The sequence below is a fragment of the Stegodyphus dumicola genome, chromosome X2, assembly GCF_044657685.1.
Source record: "Stegodyphus dumicola isolate Sdum_Otavi_A_Nest chromosome X2, ASM4465768v1".
NCBI classification, from domain to species: Eukaryota; Metazoa; Arthropoda; class Arachnida; order Araneae; family Eresidae; genus Stegodyphus; species Stegodyphus dumicola.
The window spans coordinates 54,718,662-54,745,406 of record NC_140781.1 but is presented as its reverse complement, the minus strand read 5'-3'; the positions used below and the strand labels follow the sequence as shown (position 1 = coordinate 54,745,406).

The 26,745-nt window shown below is 34.5% G+C and overlaps 1 protein-coding gene across 2 annotated transcripts in view; it reads left to right on the top strand.

Moving 5' to 3' along the window:
• The window catches only part of LOC118198438 (glutamate-gated chloride channel-like), an 89,525-nt gene extending 74,336 nt beyond the window's left edge, over positions 1 to 15,189 (top strand). For both annotated transcript variants that reach the window (XM_085809958.1, XM_085809959.1), the window contains 4 exons: positions 2,598 to 2,680; positions 2,912 to 3,052; positions 11,537 to 11,925; positions 14,863 to 15,189. In XM_085809958.1, coding sequence (XP_085666084.1) covers positions 2,598 to 2,680; positions 2,912 to 3,052; positions 11,537 to 11,925; positions 14,863 to 15,030 — 781 coding nt within the window. In that variant the 3' untranslated portion in view covers positions 15,031 to 15,189. The remainder of the gene's footprint in view (positions 1 to 2,597; positions 2,681 to 2,911; positions 3,053 to 11,536; positions 11,926 to 14,862) is intronic.
• The last annotated feature ends 11,556 nt before the right edge of the window (positions 15,190 to 26,745 follow it).

Below are 26,745 nucleotides of genomic sequence, written 5' to 3'. Positions count from 1 at the left end.
ATATAAATATTTAATTTGTAATAAAGTTTTCACACATGTATTATTAAGCTTCTTGTAAATAATCCTGTTTCATATTGATTTCAATAAAAACTTCTAAATTTAAACCTGAACATAATGGTGGAAAGCACAACACACAACTGTCTGTGAGAAAGTACCTGTTATCGAAATAAAATGCCATTTTAGAATGTTTGTACTCATGATTTACTTAATAACGATAAGAAACATAGAAATTATAAGAAATTGTCATCCTTTGAAAGTGAAGAAGATGTTTGAAGTTTGACAGTAGAAAGGTAAACATTAGACAGTAGGAAAGGTAGAAAGGTAAAGAGTAGTGCTGGACTAGCACTTTAAGTTAAGGCCAGTGGCGGCTCGTGGCTAAAATTAGTGGGGGTACTGTTCCAAATAAATTTAACATTTGTTTTAAAATTATGTAAAAGGAAACAAACATGTATAAAAAGAAAATTTATTTTGAAACTTCTTTAAATCTTACAAGAAAAAAATTAAACATTTCTTAATTACTTTAACCAAAATTATTACAGTTCAATCTTTGTCTAGTCATTTAAAAATGAAATCCATTCCTCTTGTTTTAATTTCCGCGAAAAGATCAATAATTTTCTCCTTGATCTCTGGATGACAACTGAGGAAATTTTTCTTTATTGAAAGCAATGCAAGCGCATTTAGTCTTTCCTAGTAATTCCTAGTGCATTTTAGAAAAGTTTTCATTCTTTTCAATTTTGAAAAGCAGCGTTCTGCCTCTGATGTAGTCACGGGAACTCTCAAGAGAATTTTTATCAGTTTCGTAATTTCACCAAGAACATCATCTAGATTATTTTCGAAGATAAATTTCATTAGCTCAATTAATTTGCAGTATTCATGGATATCAGACCTACAATAGAATACTTTTAGTTCAGTTTCAAGCTTTTCTTTGCCAATCATTGGATATGCTTCAGTAGTCAGTATTATTTCTTCTGTAGAATGGTCATTCCTAAAACTAAGCATTTCTTGTTAAACAATTTAGCAGCTGCTAAGTGTTTAGTGGAAGAATATCTGTGCATTATATCAATACATAGTATAACGTCACATATTTCCTTAGCTTCTGCCATCAGTGTCTTTGAAAAATTCTTACAGTACTTTGAGTTTCTTAATTCTAAAATAGCAGTTTTGAAAACTTTAAACACACTAATTTCTCTGGATTGCATTTAGTTGTATATTATTTCAACATAAGGTATCTGATAAAAAATCTCTAACCAAAACTTGAAATTATCATCATTTAGATATTTTAAAATTCCTGTTGCTTTTGCAATAGTTTGATCTGCATTTGATGTTGACTGAATTTCAGTAAGACAATTTTTTAAAAGTTGCACATTTTCATGACCTCTGTTTATGGTCCGTATGATGAAGTTCCACCTTTTGGAGGAATACCACACGCGCGGAGTAAAAAGAAATCCCGTTTTCAGCAACATTCCAGAATTTCGGCACTGCAAGAGCGACAGTGCTCTTCTCTCTATCCGGCTCGCGTGCTGGTTTCTGTGTGCGCATGCGCAGAACAGCCAAACACCACGACGCTGGAACTGTGAAGCGCGCAATTCCAAACAAAGACTTTCGTACCTTTTTCACAAAGTGGGGGATGGCTACTAACATTAAGCTTAAGGATTATGTATTGTAAAAGTATAAAGAAAGAATTAAAGACTAAAGGGCACACTATATTAAATATTAAAAATAATAATAAGTGGAAATAGGGGGTGCTGCAGTTCCACAGTGCTTATTACGAGCCGCCACTGGTTAAGGCTAACAAGGTTGACTCGACAACCTATCCGACGTGATAATTATTTAAATGACCAAAAAGGCATATCAGCAACTCCGCTTAACAGCAAGGACATATTCGTAATGTGAGCTGGTTAGCGAAAACAAGCCCTGAATAAACTTCAAGATTCACCCGTTTAAACAGTCACTTCACTTAACTTTAAATTAGCATCTTGGTGAGGAAACGCGAGGAAAAGTTGAGGAGTTCAGAAAAGATAAAAAAATTTTGAACAACTGGTTAATTGAACTAAGGGAAATCATACAACATGCAATGACAGAAAAGATGTTTAATAAATATTTTATTACGCAGATGCAGAGTAAAACATATAAACGTCTGAGTTTTAATACCCATATTTATTCCAGGTATTTAAGTGAGATAAAGTAAGCTATGACTAATACTTCAAATAATTATCCTTAAAAAGCCGTTATTGTTCAGACTGATTTATTGAAACATAATTTAGATATACAAATTCAGCTATATGTTATTACTGGGTAGATTCACTATAATTTTCAACTATTTATGACACAATAAATTCATAAATGTTGATAGTAGTATTTCTGTTTCAGTAAATCAAAGAGAGTTCTAATATAGTGGCTACATCCAGCATCAGATATCCGAGTTTTTCCTAATATCATCAGGAGATATTTCATTTAACCTATACTACTGAACTAATGATTATAAAAGAAATATCGCCAGTGACTTTTACTGTTATTCCAGTAAATTATATCTTTTATATTATTATGATTGCATTATTAACATAATCACATTCAGTTTCTTTATGGTAATTTTGCAGATTAAGCATCACATTTAGCTGTCCGATGGATTTCAGAAAATACCCTCACGATACTCAGAAGTGTACATTTAACATTGAAAGTTGTGAGTTATTTTTTCATACTTTATTGAAAAGGAGTATTGATTTCATTGAACTATTTTACCTAGAAAGTGCGCAATAAAATTTATATGCAATTCTGAAAATCAACAATTTACTCAAATGCAAAAAAAAAAAAAAAAAAAAAAATTCAAATAGTAATATTCTCTATAGTTTTTCTAATTTGTGTCCCATTTCGTAAGTATAATTATTTTAATTAATAAGTATGCTTTTTACAGATGGATACCAAAGAAGTCATATTGAGCTTGACTGGGATAGTAGAAAGCCTGATTTCATGTCAGTAAGCAAAAATATTGGCCTTCAAGATTTTGATTTAATAGATGTCAAACCAGGCGCAAAACGAGAAGTCTATTTATCTGGTGAGTATGGGTATCCCGAGAGATACAGGTAACAAATTACATAGGCTGCTATCTGGTACCATTTAATTCCCAAAATCTTCATAATGTAATTTCTAAATTTTCAATGTATTACATCGCATATTTGGTAAGCGCATATTCTGCATTTTCACATTGCATATTTCTTGAGAAACTCTATTAATATATCTGCGCCAAGGAAAGAAAATTTAGAATTCTCAGACACATAGTGTAATATCACTAGAACACTATTATAAACATTTTAAATTCGATTTTCTTCAGTTATTTTATCCTAATAGGATTTTCAAACTCAAAGATGAGGAAACAGTTATTTAATTATTAATTTTTGAGTTATTTTCTAAGAAATAAGTAAAGAAATCACGTTCTCTAAAATGGTTATTATTTGAAATGGTCATTTATTATCTCTAGGTACCATAGAAGTTACACATCATTAGAAATTTAAAAATCTGTTTTAAAACTTTCAATACGAATTTGACATCAGTCGTTCAACGTCTAAAGTTCAAATATTAGTTATCCAAAACAAGTTTTTTTATTACGGCATTTTGTAAAAGAAAGATGAGTAGAAGTTTATACTTTATGACTATAAATGAAAATTTCGTGGTGCATTATTTGAATTGATTTATTGATGGTATAGTTTAACAATGTCTTTATTAAATTTAGAATTTGCATATATTTTAATTGTTTGTAAATATAATTTTCTCCGTATTATCAAACTGGTAACAAGTATAAAAAATATTTTTCATTAATACATATTCCAGTAGGAAATTTTTATCCTTTAAAAGAAGATTGTTTATTCCTTAACAGATTGTAATATATCGCAAGCTCAGTTCAGTTAAGAAAATTTCAGATCCCCATTTGAAAATAAGTAAGTCACATTAGTTTCAAAGACAGAACTAGGCACGCATGCATATTATAATTCAACCTTTAAGCTAAGATGAATAATTGAAGCAAAATCTGTGCTCATTTAAGTTCTGATATTCTTTTTTTTTTTGTCACCCATAATAAAATTTTTTGAAAAATTTATTACCCTTGCCAAATTTATTTCTCAAGTGGTTTGGCCACGAGTATCTGAGTGTTTAAGACCGCTGAATACTGGGAGTTCGACTTGGGTTCATTCCCAGCAAATGCTACACTATTTATTTTCCTCGTTTTCGTTATGTGTAACGTGAATACGGGGAAATTTCTCTTAAAAAAAACTTCCACACAGGCATCCCTTCCTTTAGGCAGATAGCCCTCGTATGCTTTGCCATATTTAAATAACCTAATCCTATCTTTCAGCGATTTATCACATCAGATAATGAAAACTTAAAATAATGATAGAATTTTTGGAATCATTAGATTTATTACTTACCGAGAAAGAAACATAAGAAATTAGCAAGAACTACAACATCGGATCTCTGGATTGCCAGCCTAACGTGCTTGCAAATACACCACGAAGGCACGCGGTAAGGAAGGGAAGAATTCCTTATAATCTCACACATTTGAAAGGTTACTAGAAAAGAGGGGATCCAGTTGCCAAATTCAGGTGATGAAGAATTATCGTCCCCCCACCCCCATTTTATTTCGGGCGTCACTGGGTATATTTCGGACCAAAAACGATGAGAAATTAGAGCTGCCATGCCGAAACTTGAACATCGAACCTCTCGATTTGTAGCCACTTGCGCTTTCAATTACATCACGAAGGCACAAGTTGAGGAAGGAGAAAATTTCTTATAAATATATAAAACAAAAATTTATTATATGGCCTATTTAAAAGTAATTGCATACAGAAACTACTGAAGTTTGCAGTCAGCGAAAAATATACAAATTACCAGAAAACTCTTATCTAAAAAAAATATAAAAAAAAAACAAAAACAAACTGGTGGTAAGAGGACTCGTACACCTTAAAACCCATTTAGATGTTCGAATAGGTGACTGTTGCAAGAATTGAGATAACATATTTATTTTAAAAGCAATTACTACCAACTTTTTACAGCCGACTACATAATATAGCTGCTTTCTAAAATAGTAATCAGAAAGTTTGTGTTGCCACAAATATTTTTATAATTTAATCCGCTTTGTGACAACATTTTTCGTCATATTTCCAACTTGCGCGCACAGTTTAAAATATTCTGTTTCATAATTTAATTCCATATTTAATATATAGCTTTTATAACATTTGGAAACTACTGTGAACCTAAAATTCTAAAAATTTCATGTTAAATTTTTATTTTATTTTGATTTGAATTTATAAAATGTATTTTATTAACAAAATTTGTAATGGTTTCATCCATAAAATTTTTCAATATTAAAATATTCATCAGATTGTTGGTTCAGTTAAAAAATAGTGCCCATATAAAGAATTCCATCTAATTTCAAGTATGTACCATTAACCATTTTTAAAATATGCGCGCAAGGTGAAAACATGGCGAAAACTTTTGTCACAAAGCGGATTAAATTACAAAACTATTTGTGGCAACACACACTTTCTAGTTACTAGTTTCTAAAGCAGCTATATTATGTAGTCAGCTGTAAAAAGTTGGAAGTAATTGCTTTTAAAATAAATAAAATATCCCAATTCTTGCAACAGTCACATATTCGAAGATCATGAGGGGTTTAAGGTGTATGAGTCCCCTTCACGGTAAGTAATATCGCCAACTGGGCTATAATCGTATTTCTAAATAACGTAATAATTGCATTGATTTACTTCAAGCAGTTTCTCTCTGTCTTTTTCTCTTAGTTATTGGCTATTATTTTATTGTAATTGGCCTGATTTGACAGTAAACACCTCTCAAGTCAGACTTTACTCAGCTCTAAAGGGTGACTACAAAGTCCCGTAGTTAAAAAAAATCAATGCTACTTCCTTTCGAACCTGTTTTATGTAGTCCAAAATTTACCTGTGTAATATGTGTTTCAATGAAACGAGCAAGTACGACAGAATAGATTATTATAAATTAAAATTTAATATTTAATTTTACTTCTTCAACATCGAAACAGGTTTTTAGTATGTCAGTTTATTTTAAAATTATTTTGGTTTAACTATAGTTCCATGTAAAACTAAAATGTGTATTATTAAAGTTATTTTGCTAAAAACCTCATGTTTATATTCGGGTCTACGTTTTCGTAACAAGAAGTTATTTTTAACAATCTGGAAGTTTTCCTTTTATTGCCAGTCCAAACCAAAAGTTATAATTAAAAGAAAAAAAGTGTCAAAAACTGCTATTTTTACACAGACAGAACTGATATATTATACCTAGACAGAATATTCGACAACTGGGCCTAAAAATTGCAAATTTATACTAATTTAATATCCAGGCTGCTTTATATTAATCAGCTTGCTTTCGAAATAGGTATACCTCACTGATCTTCCGGGCTTTTTCCCTATGTCTTCTCAAAATGAAGGCTACCATGTATACAGAATTTAAGTAATTTATAACAGAGTAGCTATTATTTTAAGAATCAGTAATTGCAGGAATGAGTCACCTATAAAAGTCTTAACACCAGAACGAAAAGAAACTCTGTTTTAGCATGTTAAAATATTCACATTGAAGAATCATGATTTTCACTTCAAAGAATTGATTACCTGCCTAAAATGTGTTTATTTCGTAGTTCATTTCGTAGTAAAGGAAAAAATAGTCGTTTTACTCGAGATTCTTTGGTTATAGTCTTTTTTGGCAACATATCACAGAAGAAGATGATTACTTTGCAAACTCTAATTGGTCTTCGTAAATCATAGACAATTTCTTGTTAAAAAGGCTTGAGAAAAAAGGGGAAAAATGAGAGATGCAGGAGATATAAAAGATGTATAAAACAAGGGCTTAAGAGATAACTGAGTTGTATTCTTTTGTTGTAAAAGATAAGCGGTGGCGTCTTTCACCATGTGCTCACAGAAAATTGGTAGTGCTTTAGTTATAATGTTAGTTTCACCAATGGATGCGTTATACCACAAAGAAAAACTTTCATTATTTGAAAATTTAAATTTGTTGAAAAATGCGATTTCCTTCAAACTTCTGCAACTAACAAAAACAGTAAAATTCTTAAAGACTGAGTTTGGATGATTAATCCTAATCTCGAAAGAACATGAAAAAGAGAAAGAAAGGTAACTGATATCAAAGAACTTTAATAGTAGTTTGCAAAGGCCAGACTGAAAAACACACATCATGAGTAGAGCGTTTTTATTAGCTTGTGCAAAGCTCATTATTTCCAGAAGGGTCAGACATAACGGATTTTGCACTATCAAGTCGTTTGAAAAAAATATTGCTTACCCCTCCCTGAAAAAAAAAAGCCAACATTGATATTGATACTGAATCGACATCGTTATGAATTAGTCAAAGCTTAGCGAAATACACTATTTGTCCAGATTTTAAGGGGAATAAGACCTTTTTGGCAGAGAACAAAAAGTGAAATTTTCCCTTAATAATATCCATATTTTTAGCAAAACTCATTGCAGATTCAAAATATTTATTTATAGAAACTACACATTATTAATATTATGTTAAAGTAAAATTATAATTTTTATTCTCAATCTAACATTTTTGGGAACAATCTTGACAGGTAATGACAGCTTTATATATCACAGCTAAAATATGACAGCTTTCAGACATATGATCGCCCTTAAGCACACATGAAAGTTTGTAGAATCATCACGTTATATCGATGTTAGAACATGCAAAATGTGCAGTTCTCTCGCCAGGATTCGAACTTCGGATCTCCCGAATACGTCGCGCGTGCTTCCATTTACACCACCAAGGCTTGTTTTCTCAAGGAAAAGAGGCGACGATTTATCCTCTACACGTTGTTAGATCGCGCGCCACTTGTAAAGTCATTCATAAATTTTTTCGAAGTCAGGAAACGGAAGAAATCCTCACTGCAGTCGCCGTGATACGAACTCTTGACTTTCCGAATACACGTCGAGCGTACTTCTAGTTACACCACGAAGGCATGCGGAGAGGAGGGAGAAAACACCTTATAAAGTTTTCTTATGCATAGAATCACTTCGAATTTTCATTGATATTTGCAGATATGTTCAGAAATTTAAGTGAACCTATATTTACTCTAATAAGAAAAGGTAAAAATTTGGGAAAAAGTTTTTAATTCGAAGGAATTTCGATTCTTGGGAGAAAAATGTAGCATATTTTTTAGCAAATTCTGGGTCTCGGTAATTCGTTTCTTCTTGGAGATGAATTTAAATTGGTTCACTCAATACATTTAGGGAAGTAGCAATATGAAATAAAATTTAAGGTTTGTTTTATGGATAGAATTTTAGAAAAATCTATCTAAATTTTGAAAAATCTCGTTTTGAGAAAAACGTGAAAAGCGAAAAAAATTTTAGCTACATTTTCTTCTCATTTTTTTAACTTTTTAAAAAAGTCTAGCTATATATTTTCTTCTAATTTTTTAACTTTTTACAAAATTCTGTCTATATATTTTCTTCTCATTATTTAACTTTTTATTTCACCGAAATCATGTTGCAACGACGGTTATGCAGCTTTCCGTTTCTTTTATTTTATCTTTCAAAGGTTCTTGTTTGAGTTATTTTATAAATCATTGTTTCAATTTTTAATATATCTTGACAATCTTCCGAATTCCCTTATACTTATTACTGTAAACTTGTATTAACCTTTAAAATTTAAAAAATTTTCAGCACTTCAATTGCAAAATATAAATTCTCCAGAACGTATAGCCATAGGCTCCCCTTCATTTTTTGACGAGTCAAATTTTATGGTAAATTCGTTTAGATTTTTGAGAATGGCTACTTCAGTTATTGCTTTTATGGCTGACAATTCAGTGTGGAAAATATACTATTATCATTAAGGAGATGACCTTTCCATGTGATGATATTTGAAGCGAAAATTAGAAAATAGACTGCTTAATTTACGTTTTCTTCAATTTTTGGTCCATCTGTAAATGCAGTTGGAGACAAACAACCTAAAGTTTAATCAGACAAAGGGAATTTAATTTTGTTGGAGCGAAGCGTTGGTTGAATAAGACTGGGATTATTTTCCTTTTCATATGGCAGAAAGATTTGGCTGTTAAATTTGAAGTTGTGTAATACGCTCGAGTAATAAAAGAGTAACCTTTGAATTGAATTTAAACACATAATCGTCCACAGAGTCATTGGCTGCGCCCAAATTCCGACTCCGTAATTTAACATTCTTGATATAACTGTTTTTAGAAGAATCCGTGTTAACTGGGGATTTAAGTCTCTGTTATATCCATGTATACGTCGTGGGCAGTTATTAGCTAGTGAAGCTGTGTGAAGTTTGTATTTTTAGATAAAGAATCTCGGAGAATTTATTGTTGATTGTTAATCCAAGGCACTTGATTGTATTCACAGACTTGAACTCTGGATTAACAGTTTTTAAGAGCTAAAACTTTGGATATGTTTTATCCCGGTTTATGGATATTACTATGATTTCAGACTCATCATATGAGGCTTGCAGTTCTTTAATATTGTGAAGTTGGTAAAATGTCTTCATTGCAATTGTGCTTCGTTATAACTATCCTGTAAAATATCTCTGGTGCGATCGTCTGTAACAAAAACAATAGCTTCTGTGACTGGAAAAATTGTTGTGTGGCTTAGTCATGGAAAGACACTAATATTCCAGAGATCTTTAATCATGCAAGAGCCTTGGGGATATTCTCTGAATTGATTACGTGCATTTTCAGTAAGTGTTGTAAAATATCATACTTTTACTGTTTCTTAAATAATCTTGAATAATTAGGAACAAATTTTGAGGGCATTTAAATTAACTCAGAGATTGTATAACTGTTGGCCACCGTAAAGAACCAAAGGCTAGTTTTAAGGCAAGACATACTTTTAATGCAGAATAAAGCTAATTGATTTTATTGTTGTTGACTTATTGAAGAAATGAATTAATTTCATGACTTGTTGAAAGTAAGCTTCGGAATCCATACTGGTTATTACTTATTAAGGTTTTGCTGTAAACAAGAAATTTTATGAGATGTTCCAATGAGAGTTCCCTCCAAACCCTTTCCAAAGACTGGGAGAAGATTTATCGGACGATAATATTCGTGTTCATCTGTGTTTTTCTTCTTATTGAAAAGTATGATATTTCCAATTTTCAGATAAACAGAAAAAGTTGAGAATTATAGACAGCAACTGCAAAAATTACAGATTACGTCAGAATGAGCTTGATTGTTTAATTTCATAATATGGTTATCGAGCTCATCTAGGCTTGGTGCCTTTTTCAGAGCCAGGGTTTTAATTATATGCTTTATTTCTTGTTTTGTGAATGGGATATCAGTATTTGTTTGCGGAATCTTATTGAATTTGTGGATTATATTTGGAGAAGTTGAATCTTCAGCTGGATCATCCTTTAGGAAGATTTTTATTTGGGATTGAGAGAGTGGCGTCCTGAATGTCAGCAGAAATGAAAAGCAAATTTGAAGGAAATTGGATTTGAGAAGGTGTAAATATTTTGATACTGGCAATCTTATATAAGGTGCTATAAATTTCTTTATTATTTGAAAAATAATTATGCGAGCTTTTTAATTTAGCTTCGAGAATCATCATTTTGGTTTTAAAATTAATTACTTGATGTCTAAGTTTATCGTCAGTAATTGATTTCATTTTCTGGTTTAAGGCTCTCGTCATGTGCTTCTGAATTCGTAATTCTTTATGCCACCAATTTATATCACAGAAGGGTTTTGCGGATCTTATTGGCACATTATTTTCATAGATTATTTGCACTGTTATAAATTTGGATACTGTTATAAGTTTGAACTGTTATAAATTTGGATTTATTTGTTATAAACTTGGATTTGTTATAAATTTAGATCTTTCTTTGTACAACTAAGTTGGAAGAAAAAAGTCATGCGTGATGCAAATGTTGAATTTGCTTAATAAAATTGTTTTCTTACTTTTTAGTAATTTTGAAACCTTTCATTAAGACCGAAAATGAATTCTCTACCTATTATGATTTGATTTAAGTTAAACAAACCTATTAACCAAAATTTCACTTCTATGAAATAAGCAGTTTATTAGAAGAAAACTGAATTTCCGAAGCAGTTTTAATATTGAATAATAGAAATGTGTACTTTTAACTATTAGTAACTTTGAAATCAAATGCAAATATTATTGCACGCTTTGCAAGCAACCAAACTGTACACATATTGACGTTATTTTATCGAATTACTTTAGTGTTGAATTAGTTTGCTATACATAAAACCATAAGAAGAACAAATGTTCTAAGGGCTCAGATTGACATTTAATTAGAGATTTGGAAGACAAATTCTTTAACACCAGTCTTGAAAATTAATAAACACATATGTTAATAAGACATGGAATTAAAAGTGCTATTTTCTAGGCATTTTCTAAAAGAACGCGAGATCACGCTGGGATGTTCAGCCTGTTTTTTGCGTACCAGTCATAGAAATGTATGGATCTGTTATATTTTGCATATCATGAATTGTCAGCGAATTTTTACATTAAAATTATTTAAATTACTTACTAATTTTATTTCACAGGTGAATACTCCTCTCTTCAGGTGAATCTAACCTTCCAGCGAAAATTAGGTTTTTTTGTAACAAGACTGTACATTCCTTTTATCATCTTGGTTCTTCTGGCCTGGCTGTCTTTCTGGATAAAACCTAAAGCGATGACCATGAGATTAACACTCCTGCTTGTCATCCTTTATTTTATGGTAACACTTGGTTCTGAAGTGAATGATTATATCCCACCTGCTCCTTATACGAAAGGCAGTGACGTTTGGATAGCAGTATGTGAATCTCTTGTGTTTGCAGCTTTCTTGGAGTTGATAGCAGTCAGCCTAATCTCACAAAAAGAAGAGAAGTCTGCAGAAAGGAAATTCGTGAAAGATCCTGAAATATCTCCTGAGCTTAACTTAAAAGCAAAAGTATGAATTCAATTTTTATTAAAGTGAATTTATATTTAAATGCTTTTAACTTTTGCTGTTTTATTATTCATATTTCATAAGCATTATCTGTGTATTTTACTTAGCACATATTGTGGAATGTCTGAAGTTACGTAAAAGATGCCAGAACTTTAAAAACACGACATACAATTTAGGACCTCTTGTAGGGGTTTCCCTTAATATGAATAACCACTACTTTTACTTATCTTTTCTGAACTCCTCAACTTCCCCTCGCATTTCCTAGCCAGGATGCAATTTAATGTAAAGTGAAAATAGTATTTAAAAGGGAGAAAAGAGAAAGTTTGTCAGAGCGTGATTTCGCTAGCCTAGTGTTCATTGTTACTTGTCCTTTCTGCTGTTACTCCGAATTGCTGATACGCCTTCTGGCCATTTAGTGTGTGTGTGTGTGTGTGAGATTATGGCAAAGCTTCGAGGGCTATCTGCCTAAGGGGAGGGATGTCTTCGTGGAGGACTCTCTAAGGGAAACTGGCTCGTATACACGTTACACATAGGGAAAACCACGAAAACGCCCATGCAGCCAGCCCGTTCGCGGGATTCGAACCTCGGACCAAACTACCAGTGTTCAGCGACTTTACCGCTCGGCCGCTGGTGGGCCCTCCGGCCATTTAGTTAAAGCCTATCACGGGTGTAGGTTGCTGAGTCAGCCTGTTAGTCTTAAGTAGTCTAGCACTACTCTTTATTATTTAAATTTATTGTTAAATTATTCCTAAGTTCCCATCGCAAGTAATCGGTGTTATCGTGAGCTCGAAGTACGTGCATTTTTATTAAGAGTTTGATGAATAATAAAGAGTGTATTTTACTCTTCTTCTGTGCTGCTAACTTTCACGCCTGTGCGAGAAGTCGCCAGGTTTACTAGTAAGATCATACTAACTGTATAATAGCAAAGAAGGTTATATCTCACATTCTCACAAACATTACATAATTAAAGTAGAAGCAATAATATCAAAAACACGCTGTAATTCTCTCTCGATAAGTCAACACTGATGGCTCCATTTGAAATACGACATATTTTCGAAAATCAAACAGCAAGAAAATTTAGTGCTTTTTTTTAATCAGCTGAAATTAATGGTAAACTATCTAACAGCAAGGCTGAAAAGCGTAAGAGTGGAACTTTTCGTCTATTTCCGAGAAAGAACTATAGCTCAGCCTTTCAGTTTTTTGAAGGTCCTCCACGAAAGCGTAACTCCACTTTAGGCAGAAACCCTTGTGGGATCTAGTTTTCTTTGCTAACATACTCTGTAACTAGATCTAATTGAAGTCTATGTTGCGACTTTTCACAAAGATTCGAAGATGAATACAACAGGGGAAAGGTGTTAAAGACCATTTTATTGAACACAATAATTCGACGGCGCGAACTTACGTGCTTCCACAGTCCCCTACCACTTGTATTAGGAACTTAAAACAACTAAATTCAAAGGTAAATAGAAGTGAAAGACTACACAGTTCTACCTAACCCGAGCAGGTTGACTCGGAAATCTACACCGGCGATCTACTAGTTTCGGCGGCAAGAATAGGAAGCCGAGATTCATAATTCAAACAGCTGGGTAGAATTAACTTCCTGCGCTTTCAATGGAGATACCAGGTTCAGACACACTCTTTCGCTACTTCAGTTTAAATACTCTCGCATTCACGCTGATTAATCTCATTCACGCTGATTAAATTACATCCTGGCGAGAAAACGCGAGAGAAATCCGAAAAGACAGGAAAGGTTAACAAATAAAAATAACTATCAGTAAAAATAATATACTTCGCACCCACAGCGTGCTTTCTCATGATAAAACCAAATCACCGCCAAGGCGGCTTAGCAAGTGTTCCCAATCTAAGGTGTATTCTGGTGTATTCAATTATGGCAAAGCACACTAGGGCTATCTGCCTAAGGGGAGGGATGCCTTTCGTGGAGGACTTTCTAAGGGAAACTGGCTCGTATACACGTTACACATGGGGAAAACCACGAAAACGCCCATGCAGCCAGCCCGTTCGCGGGATTCGAACCTCGGACCGAACTACCAGTGTTCAGCGACTTTACCGCTCGGCCGCTGGTGGGCATTCCCAATCTAAGAAACATATGTAAGCTATTTCCAACGAGGCTTGGCAAATCATAGATTATTGCCATTAGACATAATATTTCTGATTTTGACGACTTGATACGTGTAGTCATAATAAATCAAAAACAACTAATGCATTTCTTACTAATTTATAACTTTATTTCATTCTTTAGCAGCATATCTGATTGGTGCAACTTCCAATACGTTCAATTGATGATTTGCATGAGCATCTACACTATCAGTGTAATTCATAGAAAATGCTTCTAAATTATATAGTAATTGAATGCACAATAATCGGTTGCACAGCGAGTGAGACAGATTTTTTTATTTGTTTATTATTCTTCAAAATTAGAAAAAGTAACTGGAGATCGTGATTTTCCTTTTCATACATGTATAAGTTCCACTTGCTTTACGTTTTCATTTTTTCTAATGAAGCGTTTTGAAGGCTGCGAATGTCAGATGACTGGAATTTAAAGTGTATATGATCGTAATATTTTCCGAATAGTTGAAAATTTAAATTAACCATGCTAAAAGTACGGACAGAATTGTCATAATGATGCTTCTAGTGCTTAGGTAGGTAGTTCACTAGAAAGTACCAGAAAATTACAATATATATAAACGTTCCCTACTTAAAAAAGAGAACAATGATGTATAGTTTAGGTTCTGAAAATAGTAAGTATGCATTATTCAAACACATATGACGAATGGTAGTACATTTTTTCAGCCTTAGGTTATAAAACATAGTTCTTGTTGTAAACTGGTAAGCATTCGATTGGAGCCTTAATATGGTTTTTCTGTTTTTTATTCTCACATATTAACATATATAACACTTATTTTAATATTTATTTTTCAGAAAGCTGCAGGAAATACAGATGATGTGAATTCTGTTGTTAATTTTTTGACTAACCGATTGACTAATGAAGCCAAACTATCCATCCGCATTGACAAGATTTGCAGAATTTTATATCCAGTTTGCTTTTTGTTTTTCAACATTGCTTATTGGTCTGTGCATTGTAATTGAGCATAAAAATTTCTATTTATCAGTGTTTTGGAAAACATATCACATTGGATATAATGCAGTTAACTGTATAAAATGTTTCTTCTTTTTTTATAACATGCATTTTTTATGTTTTTCTATTGTGTGACTTCGTGAAGTTCAAAAAATAAAAAATAAAATTAGTTTGCTGTTTTCTGCAGTAAGTTTTTGCAGTTTCTAAATTTGTGTAAGTGCTTGAAAACACGTTTAAAGAAACGATGGAGATAAAAATTTATTATTTTGCAGGTAATGAACGTTATTCTTCTGCGTTATTCTTTTATCAAATTTCTAGAGATTTACTTAAATATAACTAGAAATAATACTTTTCATATGTTTGTTTAAAAAGTTACAGAATTTTGAGAATAAATATATAAGCTGGTAAGCTGTATGTATTTTGTTAGGTTTAGGTTATTTGAATACGGCAAAGACCAGAAGAGCTATCTACCTAAGGGCGGAGATGTTTTTGGAGAGGATTTTCTAAAGGAAGCTGGCTTATATTCACGTTACACATGTTGAATGCATTCGAACATTCATCTTATCAGTATGCGGAGGTAATTCAGGTATTTACTTATTAGTTACAGTTGAAGCATGTTGCTCAACGATAGAGCAATACGTCTTACTAACCTTTATACCGACCGAGACGGCTCGACCTCAATTGTTTTGCAATGGGAAATTGCTTTTCATCTTATTTACCATTATTGTTGCTTGGAGAGTGCACCTGAGAATGGGTTTTGTACCTGAGAATGGACTGCCGCTTGGCAGCGGTATTTAGGTTTCTCGTTAATGGCGTTACTAAAAATAGCCATGCTGTTGTGGCTGTGTTGCGGCTGTTCTAGAGAGCCCAGCATTGGCTTTACTGTAGGTCACTCAAAGCTGCGGACTACCACTCCTTTGGGTTTCTTTTGTTACACCCCGTTACTTTATTGTTATGTTAATAAATGTTCTGCTTGTTGTTACAAAGGTTGTTCTCTGTTTTATTTTATTTCTAAATTCAAGCATGCGATCAGTTGCTTTTCCAACATTAACGGGCGTACCATCTGCCAAGCGATAAGGCAACTGCATACTGACAATTCGAACTGGAGTCAAATGCAGGTGAAGAGGCTGGTTATGTGCAAAATTTCGAGTTTCTACAATGTCTAAAGCGAAAAGGAGCGAGTTTGCCTAAGAAACATCCACGAAGGTTTCCTTTCATTTAAGCAATAGCTCTCATATGCTTTACCAAAATCTAATTACTTCCTAATCTCTATATTATGGTTATCCAGCGTTATCGACAAACTTCGCGTATTCACCTCTTAAGTAACCGAATTTGCGCCAAACTATATATTCCTCTCGACACAACTAGAAAAATAAAGAAACATTATTTCCGGAGTTAGTTTAGTTTTCTTGACACGAGTTTTGTATGAGTGATTTGATAGCATTCCTCTCCAGCATCAGAGACATCACTCACGTAAAAATACATATTCTTTGCTTTATAGGACAGCAAACGCCTCGTAATTATGCAAAATCACCCAAACGATTTCTGTTGCATAGTAGAACCGAAATAAAATATTATTGCGTTTTCTTTAAAAGCTTATGAGTTATATTTTGATTGAAAACTGTAGCAGAACCAGGAACGCATACCTAATATTTGTTGAGCTTCATGTTCAAGTCTTCTGTGGGAGAGATGATTGTAATTCATTGCATTCCTTTTTCTTTGAAGAGAGGAAACCTAAGAATAATTTAAGAGAATGCTACTTTTGATTCATTTATATATCTAGAAAATCCTCAGTGTCTAGAAATATAGTTGTATATTCCTTTTGCCATCAAAAAGTAGACCGATATCTCATGGTTTCAGCTTCCTATACCTAGCCAAACTCTCCAATGTCTAAATGAAAAAGCGATACTGTGACACTTCAATGTTGTTCTGGAGCTCTACATCTTAAGCATTAATTCTCAAAGCAATTACAGAGTTCCTTACGGAGCCCGAAAATGAATGGTGCATGAAATATGTCCTTCGTACGACATCTTGGATTTCGAAAAGAAGAACACATAGTTCGGCTAAGTGTAGATCTGGGATAAAACCACATGTCAGATGATTAATTCTTCGTGCCGTAGAAGATGTGCAGCGTACGGACGAATGAAGAAAATCGTTCTCTAAGATTTCATAATTTAGAAGTGCATCGAAGTTGTTGTAGAATTTCACATTAAGCTTGTTTAGGTATTCGTTTATTGTGTCAGCTTTCAAAACATGGTGCAAATCTTTATTTCGTTTGAAGTAAAGCGCACCAGTGATAATCCGCTACAACTTCTTTTACAGAACTTGCTTTTCCTTTTACACTTGCCCAAGTGCGAAAGAAAATGAACTGGTGACACTTAAAAAAAGATCGGATGGGTAATATCCTTATAAAGACGTAATTTCCGGAAAAGATTGAGTCCTGAGTCACTTGAGAGTAATGGAAAATGAAAATGATAGATACCATGTGACTTTCTACGTACACTGTTAATGTGCGCAAACAAAATGCATGATCTATTGAACAAAACTCCTAAGTATTTAGCCGAAAGTACAAGTGGGACTTGCTTTCGGAAGAGAGTCATTTTACAGTTCAGTTTATCTTGAACTTTATACTACTATTTGATAACTAAGATTTGGGATTTTTTGGGGATTGATTTCCATCTACCATTTCAGGTACCATTCCTCCATATCCAGAATCTTGTCCTGGATCCTTTCAAGAGCATGATGCATCCTACTCGAACTGTTAATAATGGCAGTTATAAATGGAAGTGTCATAAGTATAACACATAATCATAATGTTGGGTTCGTCTTTAAATTTTAGGAAGTCATTTGCATAAATCAAATAGAGGAACGACATAAGGATGGGCACTTGGGGGGCAAAATCACAGATTGAGTGTAGAAAAAAATGCAATATCCTTGTCTCTTCTTCAGAAACAAACTTGAAGTAGTGCTGCTTCATGATCGGGAAAGAATACTCATCAGTTACTATAACCCATGTAGGAAGCTAACATGAAAAATCACATGAAATGATCCATGTTCTCCTCTCCATTATGAAAAGTGTTCTTAGAAAATGCGTGGAAATAAGAAAGTGCTAACGTTGAGTAGGTAATTAGGATATTCTAAAGTACACTTCTTCTTAGGCATATGGAACTGTTGAAAATACTGTATAAAGAGGTACAGGCCGAACAAAAAGTCTCGGAAAAAAAAAGAATTACAAAGAAGTCATTACGGGACAGAAAAATTCGTTCACCAGACATTTCTTAGATTTACAAATATGTTGTTGCCCTTATTATATTTAAAAATAGTAATAACTGTGTAAGAATTTTATGAAAGAAAATGATCGTAACGGGGTTGCATTTCTGTTCTCAAGAACAAATTTCTAAAAATCAGTGAAACTAAAATAAAAGAAGATACAGTTGTGAGACGTCAGATCGAGGAGTTGTAAAAAGATTCAGTATTTAAACGTAAATTAAAAAGGAATGAAATATCTTGGTGGCTGTGAAATGAAAGGTTTGATAAGCAGGAGCTGCAAAGAAAAAGAAGGAGAGGAAGCCGCCAACTGTGTAAAGAAAGGAGATCAATGCAGCTGGGGACCTTTACTTACGAAGAGGAAAAGATATAGACCAATAGTTAACCCACCCAGTAATAACAACCGTTAGTCATTTTCCAGTGGGGGGAGAGACGCTAGATCTCTTCTAAATCTTTATGTGCGATGTGTAAAACTATTGTTTTAGCATCTGTGTGTAATAGAACGCCAAACCTCCGTCACCATTAGAATCAGTCCAGTGCGTAACTTTATTGCGAGGTCAATTTCCCACGTGGCATTTACATGACAACAGGCGCAGATATTACCTTACACATTTTTGTTAAGGATGCTGAAAAGCAAAATAATATTTATAACTTTTGATTTTACATCAGACTCGAATATTCCGATACTTACAAATGATTTTTATTGAAAACGTTTCTCTTTCTACATGCAAGCACATATGCATGTATACACTGGTAATCAAATTAAGGGATAACGAGAAAAATATGCCCACTAAGTTGATGTTGCAACGAATGTCCACTGATGTAATTATTTATACTAATTAAATACAACTGAACACAAAATTGCCTTTCCGCGCATACCTTAGCGCCGGAAATATATAAAATCGGTGATTGACGATGTGGCGCGCAATTGACGCATGTTGGAATTCTTGTCTATAGTGTTATTTAGATAGAATGCGGTTTCTGAGAGTGATAAATATTCAGTAGTTACGGCTCAAAGGTATCATATAAGTGAAGATCAGAGGTGCAGAATTATTGGTAGAATCGAGGGAGTTCAAAAATAAATGGAGGTCGCCCAAGATTTATTTGAATATCCCTCAAAGTATCATGTCAAGAGTTTGGAGCGGCTTTTTAAGCACTGGATCAGTTGATAGACAGCCTGGTAAAGAGCGACCAAGAATAGCACCTCCATCCGAACACCGTTTACTGTCATTGTCGGCTCGAAGGAACTGCATAGCGACTATAAGAGATTTGGTTTCAAACTTTGAGGCTGCCACATAAACTCGAATTAGTTGTTCTACTGTTGCAAAGCTTAATGAGGTTGAACTGTATGAAAGAAAACCAATGATTTGTATCCCATTCACTCCAGCTTCCGGAGGGGACCATTTATACTGGTGCCGTCGTCATGTTCAGTGCAGAAAAGACGATTGGGACCGGGTATTGTTTACTAATGAGTCTAGAAACAATGATTGTAGACGTGTTTTGATCTAGAGAGGGTAAGGAACACGCAACTTGCCTTTCCTTGTGCGTGAAATATCCCATTTCCGCGACCACGATTTAATGGTTTAGAGAGGCGTCATGGCCGCCCCGACGTGCATATCCTTCAAGGAGGCTTTGTGATATGTGGACGAGGTATTGGAACCCCAAGTTAGATTGTTTAGGTAAGCTGTTTCCCCAGAGGTTTTGCTAATGGATAACAATACTCGGTCTCATTGAGAATATGCGATGTCAGAATACTTGTAAGCAGAAGATATCACTATAATGGACTAGCCATCTTACTCATCCGACTTGAACCCGATTGAGGATGTGTGAGATGCTTTAAGGCGCCGAATTTAAGCACACCAATTTCTTCTCCGGACCCTTCAGGTAGCGAAATGTTCACTTTTAGAAGAGCAGCATGCATTTCACAAGACCTGATCAACACTTTGGTAAAGTCTATGAAATCATGAAGTGAGGTATGCATATCTGTCCTACGTGATTATGCGCAGTATTAAAGAAACTTATTTTTTCACAAGAGGTGACTTAATTTTGCCATCATTTTAAAATTTTCATAAATTTGGTTATAATTTCAATATTTTTCGAATAATCAACTGGATGCATTGTAATTTACGTACATTAGCTAATGCATTTGAACAAATTTCTATTATTAATTTTTTATTCAGGATCAATTATATTTTATTTCTGTCAGCCTGACTGCTATATCTACTCCATGAAACGGAACCAGAGTTTCCCTCACGTATACGACGCGTTAGTTCGAGGCCTAATCTACTTCACAATAAACAGAGGAGTCTCACTTTCACAGCTACATACTCAGAGCCTTAGCAAAAAGAATAAGATCTCGACTTTTTTAAAACGGAAACAACTTAGTTACTGTAAAAAGCCCCTTAAACCTGAGTGTTATGTGTGCAAAGGAAATTTCTTATGCCGTATCATTAACTTGCATGAGACATAGGCCATATCGGAGGAGCCAGTTTTGAAGCACCTGTCGAGCAGAACCCCAATAATGGCTGAGCTGTTTAATACCGCTGAATACTAGTAGTTTGTCATGAGTTCAAAACTAGACGAACATGCTGGCTGCATCATTGGTTTTCATGGCTTTATCCATGTGTAACGTAAAAACGTAAGCCATTTTCCCTTAAAAGGTCCTCCATGAGGACATACTTTCCTTTAGATAGACACCCGCGTGGCCTTTGCTACATTCCAATAACCAGTTAACGAAGTCAGTCGAACAATAAGGCATTACTACGGGTCATCACGAATATCAAAAATTTATCAGAACCCAAACATTGGTGATTATCATATACGATTGTGAGGGTACTATACTAAAGTATACTGCACTTAAAGGATATACCGTCAATATGCAGCACTAGTGTTTGTTTTTGAAAATAACCTGCCCCCAGAATCGCAAACTAAGCAATACAATATTCAGGTACATTTAGTGCAAAATGTAGCTGCTTTGTTTGCTCGTAGAGGTTAAGAAATACTCTGCTATCTACAAAACTTTCAGAACTTAAGTTCCATGATGGTTTGATTTCTATGAAGAATCTACTTCCCGACATTCAGTTTCGGACTGTTCTAAACATTTTCAGGCAATAGACTGTTCCATTCGAACCACAGACATATCAGATGTTATTAAATGTACATTACGATTTCTCCATCAACTGCAATGAGTTGTACACAACACTGGTGACTACATCGTAGGATAAATGCTTTCCAAGGGTATTCTTTGTGTCAGTTATACGTAAATAGTTGCAACAAGTTCTAACCCTCGGATGCATACGCGAGTATACACTTATATGCAATTTTTTATTGTTTTACAACAAAAAGTTAGAATATGATTCTTAGCGTGTCTTCGTGATGTAGTGGTCTGGATGCTGGGCGCATATTCCAGAGGTCCGTGGTTCGATTCCCGGCGAAGGCGTTGCTTATTTTTCATGTTGCTTGCTTTCAAATAAATACCTAATGTATCTACAGTGTATATTATGCGATATACTGTTGATAATTTGATAGAAATTAAGCTGAGAATGAAGATGACTGTCAACGTAAATATTTTGCAGTATGACTAGATATCGCGTTTATGCCATAGACCAGATATGCAGTCAATATAATTTATCACAAATTTGTAATGTAAGTTGGTAAGTTTCATAAGTTTGCAATGCATGAGGTGATGTTTGTAATGTAAGTTTACAAGTTTCAGAAGTTTTACGTACACAAGTATACAAATATTTCTGTATGTATGAGGGAGCATGCTTTGGATATGTTATGATTTCTTATAATTAGAATTGCTACGAAGTTTTTAGAAGATATTTAATTGAATCATCAAAAGACGACAAGAGCTCTCGAATCTCTGCAAAAGCTAAAACAAAAGGTGAAGTGGTGGCGTGGGAAAGTGACTTGGCACGATAGAAAGCTAAGAATAACAACAAAAACAACAACAATAAAAAAAGAAAAATTGTTTTATTTGTAAAGATGAAATGTTTAAAATTTAAATGCATCATGAGCTTAGAATGTAACTCAGGGTTAGAAATCGTGTTTAACGTTTAACTCGTTAAAAATGTAATTACAGAGTAACCAGAAAGCTCTTTTGCACTTCCAATTACTTCATTGTTTACATTTATTTGTCCAAAACGTCCATATGAGCACCAGCATTATCAGTGCACAGTTTTATATGACTAAATGTCCTCCTACTTATTCGTTTTAGCAGCTGCGGTGGCACACGCTGAGAGATTTCAAGCATACTTGCCGCAGAGCATTTTTATTTGCCACGTACCGCTTCTTCCTGACGCATGAGTTGATAATTTCCCACAGGGCATTGCCTGGTGTCGTAATGTATGAACTTCTAGGCGGAGAAGGATAAGGGGCGGGTGAATTTGGGGACCTAAGTCTTATTTACCGCCCAGGCAGCAGTTAGGCGTTCGCGAACAGGAAATGCGAAGTGAGCGGAAGCTCCATCATGTTGTTAAACAATCGTGTCGTTGATGCCCAAATTCTGCAGCTGTGGAAGAAGCCAATAAGTCAACATCTCCAGATAAGTAACCTGGGTCACGCAACTCTCAAAGAAGTACGGACAAAAGATGTGTTCTTAAATTATTCCCACCCAGAGCATGATGTGCTGAGGATTGTTCTCAGTTTCTTGTGAAAAACCTTTGGCAATATAAAGCTGTGCCTATCCCGCTAACTCTCATAAATAGCTTATTTATCAGAGAAAATAATGCACTTCCGATCAGAAATGGTAGAGAAGGCCTCCATGAAGATCCTACCGTTTTCCTTTCTATTTTAAAAGGTTTAAATTACAAGAGTCTGACTTCTGTGATACCTGTAAAGAGCCGGGCACTGCGGAGCATTATGTGGAAACATGTAAATCTTTTACTGATATCAGGAACGAGTTTAAGAAAAATGATGTTTTTGATATATATGATATTTTAAATGATTTTAAAAGACTGAAAAAATTTGCCAGGAAAACAATGGAGAAAATTAACCATAATAAGCTTGCAGTAGGGATTTTAATCTGAATTTTTTTTTTAGTTATGTTCGTTATGTCTGTTGAAGGTGCTGTTTCTAGCTTGCTCTGGCGCAGCTCGCAAAAGGGCCATAGGGCGACGTAAAGTCTGCCAGGAGGGTCGGGCTGCGTCCCTCATATCATATCATATCATGCTTCCTGCCGCCGGCTTAAGTCATCCTCCGTTCGTTCGATGTCTATTGGCCGGAACACTTGCAAGGCCTAAGTGCGTTTTCATATGCGGTTGCATTGTGCCTGAAATTCGACCAGAAAGAATTTGATTAAAAGAATTTAATCAAATTCTTTCTGGTCGAATTTCAGGGCAAACGCATCACTGACGCGCTAACTTCAGCACACGTTTCACTTTGGATTGACGGACGACCGTTCACGAAACCTACCCATCACCTGTGTCATAGTTTGGTCGTTGTGCTTCTGTTCATGTATCCACATACTTGTCACCTTCCTCTTCTGCAAAGTGAAGTCAATGGTATTTGTCATTGTTCTTCGCCAAGCACAGAAAATCGAGACAATGAACTAATCAAAGCCAAGACTCTATTCTTCTCCCCAGGCAGTTCCGCAACAATTACAATGAAATTCATGTGAGAAACACTGTTACTAAGTAATCTAAAATACGTAACAGTAAACAACCGTTGCTTGTATTCTACAGATAATCAGAAAAGAGTTGTTAAAAACGGAGTTTTTGACGGTCAATAGCGAATTTTCCTATAAAATTGATCGTCAATAATGTACTTTATGGCGAAATTTTGAAATTTGTTGAAATCTCCAAATCAGCGCTGTATCGATAAATATAGTAGATTTCTCAAATTTCCGATTCCCACTGATTTAGTAATTACTTTTTATCATAGAGCAAAAGAAATTTCAATTTTATTTGTATTGTTGTACTTTCAATAATTTCTATGTTTCATCGTAGACGCTTAGTCAGTTTTCAAAGAAAATGCAATGAACCTACTTGAAGTTTAACTGGATTTGAAGTGAAAATACAGTTGATTCTACATTTAAAAAAAAAAAAAAGATATAAAATCAACTTCTATCCTATGTCTGTTATAAAAATCAAGAAATTAATTTCTCCGGTATTCCAAACGAACCGCTACCTGTGGCAGGGCCAGCTGTGTGGAATGAATGAAGTATTTATACTTTGCGGACTCTAGATATTGTCTGGTACGTTGTGGGCGCTGGCGTTTCTAATTAGGTTAGTTTATAGGGACAATACCTGTTTCATCATTTATTTTAATAACTGGGGGTCCCTATACTCCTACCTATACCTATATATACGTATATATGCTCACTTAAATGCAAATTCCTACCTTTTGTTTCGGAGGGAAAGATAGATGTTTCTATTTTTGCAAGCAGCGAACAACTTATTTATGATAAGCAGATAACTTTATTACTTATTCATTAGAAGATTGGTCAAATGAATACATACAATGTGAACTGGAGGTTGTTTCAAAATCATACGGCAGGCATTTCGATACTTACTGTCAACTGCAATATTTGGTACTTACCGTCAAGAGCAAAACAGTCTCCAGCCAGCACAGTTTAGCGCCAATTATGGATAAGCCTGACGTGACAACACACTAATAACATCTGTGCTTTTGTTTGACGGAATTCTTATTCAATCTCGATAAGCCATGTTGCTTTTTGAAGAAGGATATAACTAACCGTTGTTGCTGTATTTTTTTTCTTCCAGTCTGAAAACTAATATTAAAATTTAGGACCTGCCTCCTACAAAAGAGAAAGCATTGGATTATTGTCAAAGTTATGGGATCCTACCATCAAGAAAAGTATGTGCTAACGGACCGGATATGGTCAGCTGAATATGGCCGACAAAACAGTAATAGACTGAAACACTTACCTGCCGGAAGTTTGCATTCAGCATTCTAAACAGAGCATCCAGCTAAATCGCGAGATTTGAAAAACTGCAGAAATCTTTGAAGCCTTTTCACGAAGCGCAAAAACGAAGTATGTCTGAATACTGTTCTTGTTGTTGTCGTGTCTATGATAAAGGCCTATTCAAATAGTGCCATGGGCGAAGATGACAGCCCTGGCAATCTGAAAAATGTTATTAACGTAGAGGTTCAGTCTCTTAACCAAGACCCCAATTTTTAACAATTCAAGCAAGGATGGCGGAACAATAAAATATGTCTACAGTTGTCAGATCTGTTGCCCGGGTAGTTATCACAGTTTCGATAGGTTTTCCTACCCTCTTCTCAGTTTTCAATTCTCTACGATGACCAGTTTTAAGCCTGACTTAAGTTTTAATTATATGTCGATTTCTACTGATGTTATGGAGCTGATGCTTTGTTGGAATTGAATGTTATTTCAATCTGTATTTGGCTATGGTTACTTCAACTTGTATTTGGTATTACTTCAATCTGTATTCGTCCTAGACGGTGACATTTACGTTATTATTATTGTTGATATTTCGAGCCTCTTTTGCCAGTTTATCTGAGTTGTCGTTACTTGCGATGTTGGCATGCGCTGGCAACCATTGAAGAATACAGACAATATCTAACTTTTGAAACTCATTTAGGCGAAGGTGGATCCCGTTGGTGATCAGGGATCTTACATCAAGGATTGCCTGTCAAGCTGCCTTTGAGCCATAGAAGACAACGAGTCCTTTTGCTTGCTCAAAAACGGAATACATGTTAAGTGCCTACGCTATTGCCAGAAGCTGGCAAGTGAAGTTATAGACTATGGTTCCAGCACTAATTTTTTGTTGATAAGTAGTATTACCAGGGGTATTCAGAAATACTTCAGAACCTCCATTAGTGATTATCTTATAAGATGAATAATCTGTATAAGCGTGTAGAAAGTTCTCTTTTGGATGCTGTTCAACGGTCCTAATCCCTTTCGCTTTAATGATGTAAATCTATCTTTTTATTGCATGGCTCTAGTAGGTTGAGTGTATGTTAGACTTCATAAGAAGCCTGGAGGGAAATGTTGGTTCTCTGAAGTTGAGAAAATTGTTGCGATCGAGGAACGATTTGTTGTGATTATTTACTAAATAAAGAGACGTCAGTTCCTTAGGAATTCCGGAAGAACGTTTGGCACAACTTTGCCGTAATCTCTGCAGACATTCTTTGCTTCATTTTAGCCAACTTTCATGATCGACAGGTTAATACGGAAGTACAAGCATTTCAAATCAGCAAATTTTACCCAAAATTCTATCAGAGTGAAAAATCTGATTTCTGAGATTTTGAAAGACTACAGAATTCTAATGGAAGTTACGGTTGAATAAGTAAAGGAAAAAAATTATCGCCTGATCATCTGAAGACGATGGTTCTGAAAATGAGTCAGGCCATACACTGAAATTGAGTTCGCAATTATTTCGACGAAACTATTCGCCATGTGAAAAAACAAAAAAACTTCAAATGTGCCAGTTTTTTCTTCGTAATTTGAATCCATACCCCACTAATAGCGT